This window comes from Etheostoma cragini, unplaced genomic scaffold (assembly GCF_013103735.1).
Source record: "Etheostoma cragini isolate CJK2018 unplaced genomic scaffold, CSU_Ecrag_1.0 ScbMSFa_2797, whole genome shotgun sequence".
Taxonomy (NCBI): Eukaryota; Metazoa; Chordata; class Actinopteri; order Perciformes; family Percidae; genus Etheostoma; species Etheostoma cragini.
Genome location: NW_023266997.1, coordinates 27,949 through 33,435, shown reverse-complemented (window position 1 = coordinate 33,435; position 5,487 = coordinate 27,949). Strand labels below are relative to the sequence as shown.

Below are 5,487 nucleotides of genomic sequence, written 5' to 3'. Positions count from 1 at the left end.
AAAGCCTGTAAAAGCTTTTTACTCCAGATGTTCCAGGTGTTAAAAGCCTGTAAAAGCTTTTAACTCCAGATGTTCCAGGTGTTAAAAGTCTGTAAAAGCTTTTAACTCCACATGTTCCAGATGTTAAAAGTCTGTAAAAGCTTTTAACTCCACATGTTCCAGATGTTAAACACCTGTAAAAGCTTTTAACTCCAGATGTTCCAGGTGTTAAAGCCTGTAAACGCTTTTAACTCCAGATGTTCCAGGTTGTAAAGAATTGTAAAAGCTTTTAACTCCAGATGTTCCAGGTGGTAAAGCCTGTCAAAGCTTTTAACTCCAGATTTTCCAGGTGGTAAAGCCTGTAAACGCTTTTAACTCCAGATGTTCCGGGTGTTAAAGAACTGTAAAAGCTTTTAACTCCAGATGTTCCAGGTGTTAACGAACTGTAAAAGCTTTTAACTCCAGATGTTCCAGTTGTTAAAGCCTGTCAAAGCTTTTAACTCCAGATGTTCCGGGTGTTAAAGCCTGTCAAAGCTTTTAACTCCAGATGTTCCGGGTGTTAAAAGCCTGTCAAAGCTTTTAACTCCAGATGTTCCAGTTGTTAAAGCCTGTCAAAGCTTTTAACTCCAGATGTTCCAGGTGGTAAAGCCTGTAAACGCTTTTAACTCCAGATGTTCCAGGTGTTAAAGAATTGTAAAAGCTTTTAACTCCAGATGTTCCAGGTGTTAAAGCCTGTAAAAACTTTTAACTCCAGATGTTCCAGATGTTAAACGCCTGTAAAAGCTTTTAACTCCAGATGTTCCGGGTGTTAAAAGCCTGTAAAAGCTTTTAACTCCAGATGCTCCAGGTGTTAAAAGCCTGTAAAAGCTTTTAACTCCAGATGTTCCAGGTGGTAAAGAACTGTAAAAGCTTTTAACTCCAGATGTTCCAGTTGTTAAAGCCTGTCAAAGCTTTTAACTCCAGATGTTCCGGGTGTTAAAAGCCTGTCAAAGCTGTCAACTCCAGATGTTCCAGTTGTTAAAGCCTGTCAAAGCTTTTAACTCCAGATGTTCCAGTTGTTAAAGCCTGTCAAAGCTTTTAACTCCAGATGTTCCGGGTGTTAAAAGCCTGTCAAAGCTTTTAACTCCAGATGTTCCGGGTGTTAAAGCCTGTAAAAGCTTGTAACTCCACATGTTCCAGATGTTAAACGCCTGTAAAGCAGCCAAAGGTCGAAGGACAACGTGATATAAAACAGCTGACCCCGTTTTGGGATCGTCGTATAAAAGAATAAAAGAAGAAATATGAATATGTAAACAATACAATTTGGCTTCTTATTAAGAGATTAACTTCATGTTTTCATTCTTCTTCAGTGTTTTAAATTCAAATAGCCGTCGACTTCTTCTTCTTTTAAACTCCCGGAGAGCAGAGTAATAAACATCTGTTTCTATGACAACACGGTAAAAATCTGACTGAAATATTTGGAAAATTTGCAGCAAACGTGATTTAAAAATCGGTAAAGTTCTGCTCTGCAGACCATCAGGCTTACAGCCACGCTAACATGCTAACATGCTATCACACTAACATGTTAATATGCTAACATATTAATTTGCTAACAAGCTATCACGCTAGCGTATTAAAATACTAATATGCTAACATGCTAACAAGCCATCACACTAACATGTTAATATGCTAACATATTAATTTGATAACATGCTATCACGCTAGCGTATTAAAATACTAATATGCTAACATGCTAACGTATTACCATACTAATATGCTAACATGCTAACAGACAGGAGCAGGCAGCAAACTGGTTCCTGTTTCTTTAAAAACACGACAACATGGAGAATATTATTCACTAAACTTTAAAAGCTGTGTCAGCGATATTTCGCAGCTTTGTTCCTGAATTAAAAACAATTTTTTTGGTTTCTCAAAAGACAGAAACACAAATTAAAAACCTATGAAATGTTTTCTTTAACTACTTTAAATACAGTTTATCTGTTGATATCCAAAGGCATTGTGGGTAATGTAGTGTGGTGACCCTATGGGCAGGGCTCCAGCAGATGTGATGCTTCTACTTCCTGTTTCGTTAACTCTCGCTCTCCTCTGGGATGTCCTGCAGGTCTGGGGGTTGCCATGGTGACAGACAGGAAGTAACGTTACTGACACAGCATTAGAACTAGCACCAGTTTCATAAAATAGACCTAAAGAGATAAAGATAATAAATAACTAGAACTGCAGGCAGTTAGGACGGGGTCCAAGCCTCCCCACGACCCGGGGGGCGCACGAAAGGGGACCCCGAGCAAAACAGTGGTGTGGGGGGGGAATTCTCGGGTAATATGCAGAGGAGCACGTAACGGTACGGATTAATATCACAATGACCCTGAAAAACTGGGCTCCTAGGCCGGATCCAAAACCTTCTGTAGGGGACCGGAAGACATCAAAGACATCAGCAGGACGGGGACACTGTTAATATATAATAATATATTATAAAGTCATGGATCAGAAGTATGGTAATGGTCTATGTTGATTATAGCGCCCCCCAATGGCCTATCTTTACCATATTCGGATCAGAGCATCGGGGAGGCATGTGGAACACGTCCCTAAAGTTGGGTGTTGGTACCATTTAATTTGGCCGAGATTTGATATAATTAACACTAACGTGGCCGTCTGGAGATGCTACAGACCAGGTCTCGTGCAGATCTGTCGCACGGCCTAGGACGAGTTCAAAAAAGTAGGTTTCAAGCTTAGCGCAATATTGCGAAATGAAATTTAATCAGAAATGGGCGTGGCCTATACCATGTGACTCAGCTTAATGTAGTAAACACCTGGATGTAAATGTATTTAATTTGTGACGTATAATGTAGGAGTTATGCAAAAACATGTTTGACGTAATTGTAGCGCCACCTAGTGGCCAATTTGCATGAGATTTTATTTTACCACCTTGGAGGGTCAAACCAAGCAATAATCTAAAGTTTGGTACCCATTGTATATCTGTCCTGGTAATTACAAGTAATTCCCTTTAGTTTAAGCGGATATCCATCAAATACTGTAAAATTCGGATGAGCGGTTCATGAGATATAAACTTGTATTTGTAGCGCCCCTTAGTGGCCAATGTTTATGGGATTAGTTTTAGAGCCTCAGAGGGTCATACCAAGTGATATTCTAAAGTTTGGCTTTGACGGCATTTATTTTGGCCGAGATGTGGAAAAGTCTGTGTTTTCATAGTAATATGCACAATTTTTATTCTATTAAAACTCTTTATACAACTTTGTGTAGGTCGGTCTGGAGATGCTATGGGCCAAGTTTGGTGCGGAACCATCGCACAGTCTAGGAGGAGTTAAATTTTTTTTTGATAAATCATGATTTTTCACGCATAAAAGTCTAGGCGGAAATGGGCCTGGCCTATATCACGAGATCCAGCTGGATCCAGGGAACGTGTGGATATCAGGTTTTAAATGTCTGATGTACGGTTTGGGAGTTATAAGGCCAAACGCGGGTTTTCTGCTATAGCGCCACCTAGTGGTGGATGTGGGTCAATTGTTGCGTCAGAGGTCTTTGTGGAGTCTCAGACCATTCCTGAAAATGGCACGCCCCACGTACGGGATAGGCTGCAGCGGGGGTTTACGGGGGATAGGCTGCAGCGGGGGTTTACGGGGAGAAGAATCCCTAGGAAACTAATAGGGTTCCTCCACCCTGATGGTGCAGGCATCCTCGGGCTTGGACCCCTAAAAGAGAAGTCTAAGTCTATACATCTATTCAATAGGGCTACACAATGTATGTACCGTATATTTGTATTAAAATAATAACATATTATTTATGGCTGAGTAGTACTGACCTCTGGGACTGTCAGAGCGAGGAGAGATCCTAGTCACTTCCTCCTCCTCATTTCCTTCCTGAACACCGTCTAATTGGTCGACGGGATCCTGACTGGCCAATGGAGCGAGGGGGCGGGACTCCAATTCCCTGCTGCCTCGCCTCCTGTTCACCTGTTGAAATATACTCTTAATTCACCCATGTACATCTGGAGATATGCTGTTCTATACACGCTAAAAGTAGTGATTATTTACATTGAGTCTGGTGGAGATACTCTGCTCTATACAAAACTAAAAGTAGTGATTATTTACATGGATTCTGGTGGAGATATGCTGCTCTATACATGCTAAAAGTCATGATTATTTACATGGAGTCTGGTGGAGATATGCTGCTCTGAACACACTAAAAGTAGTGATTATTTACATGGAGTCTGGTGGAGATATGCTGCTCTATACACACTAAAAGTAGTGATTATTTACATGGAGTCTGGTGGAGATATGCTGCTCTATACATGTTAAAAGTAATGATTATTTACATGGAGTCTGGTGGAGATATGCTGCTCTGAACACATTAAAAGTAGTGATTATTTACATGGAGTCTGGTGGAGACATGCTGCTCTATACACACTAAAAGTAGTTATTATTTACATGGATTCTGGTGGGTTTGGACTAACGTCTAAAGGTTTAGTTCTTCCCGTATTTAGTTTATCCTGGTTCAGACCCACCTGTTCTCCCTTGATGACATCACTGATCTCCCCGTTGCCCCTCCTCTTTGTCACAGGATCCGCCCCGTCTCTGGTTGGGTCCTCCCCCCTCAGCCGCAGCCGTGTCACTTCCTGCTGCAGCAGCGCTACCTGCCGTCGCAGCAGCAGCGCCTCGCCGCCAGCGTCCATCCCCGCGTCCCGCGACAGTGAGCGGCTGAGGCGGGGGCCGGGGGCAGGGACTTCGGGGGGCGAGGGGGCGGGGCCCGTTGTGAAGGACAGCTCCAGGATGGAATCCTGACGAATCACAGCCGCCTGAAGGAGAAGAAGACTTTAGATACCCAATCTGTCCTCTGGACCTCTACTGGGTGGAATAAAGAAGTGAACAGACCTGCAGGGCGTGGAGCTGCGTGCTCAGACTGACCAACCGCTGACGCACTTCCTGTGGAGAGAACAACCATTAACGACTGCTCTGATTGGACAGAAACGGAAGTTAACCCTCTACCTCGCTGTTCTCTCTGAGCTTTTTCTAATCAAACTTTTCTTAAGGTGCTGACGCACCAACCCGATGAAAATAATAATTCTTGCCCATGGGTCCAGGTCCACCAAACTGTTGTTATTTATTCTCCAGAACACTCTCGTGAACATTGGACATGTTTCAGCATTACCTCCTGAGCTTTGTTTGTGTCCCTAGCTCTGGTTCATCCACACATTTTATCTGAATGTGATAGTGAATAAAAACTGCTTTATGGAATTTCATGAATATCGACTCAAAGGAAATATCGTTCCCATTTTTATCATGTATTGTTGTCATATATTGACAACCAACACATACACACCTGAGTTACCCGGGTAAAAGGTGAGTTACCTGGGTATAAGGAGAGTTACCTGGGTATAAGGTGAGTTACCTGGGTATAAGGTGAGTTACCTGGGTAAAAGGTGAGTTACCTGGGTATGAGGTGAGTTACCTGGGTATGAGGTGAGTTACCTGGGTATAAGGTGAGTTACCTGGG

At 42.5% G+C, this 5,487-nt stretch overlaps 1 protein-coding gene across 1 annotated transcript in view; it reads right to left on the bottom strand.

Moving 5' to 3' along the window:
- Window positions 1-505: 505 nt before the first annotated feature.
- The window catches only part of LOC117940582 (rho guanine nucleotide exchange factor 2-like), a 6,827-nt gene continuing 1,845 nt past the window's right edge, over window positions 506-5,487 (bottom strand). The window contains exons 5-9 of the mRNA XM_034865821.1: window positions 5,463-5,482; window positions 4,866-4,916; window positions 4,499-4,789; window positions 3,797-3,950; window positions 506-2,082 (exon numbers count right to left, since the gene is read on the bottom strand). Of these exons, the coding sequence (XP_034721712.1) occupies window positions 2,048-2,082; window positions 3,797-3,950; window positions 4,499-4,789; window positions 4,866-4,916; window positions 5,463-5,482 (551 nt within the window). The 3' untranslated portion in view covers window positions 506-2,047. The remainder of the gene's footprint in view (window positions 2,083-3,796; window positions 3,951-4,498; window positions 4,790-4,865; window positions 4,917-5,462; window positions 5,483-5,487) is intronic.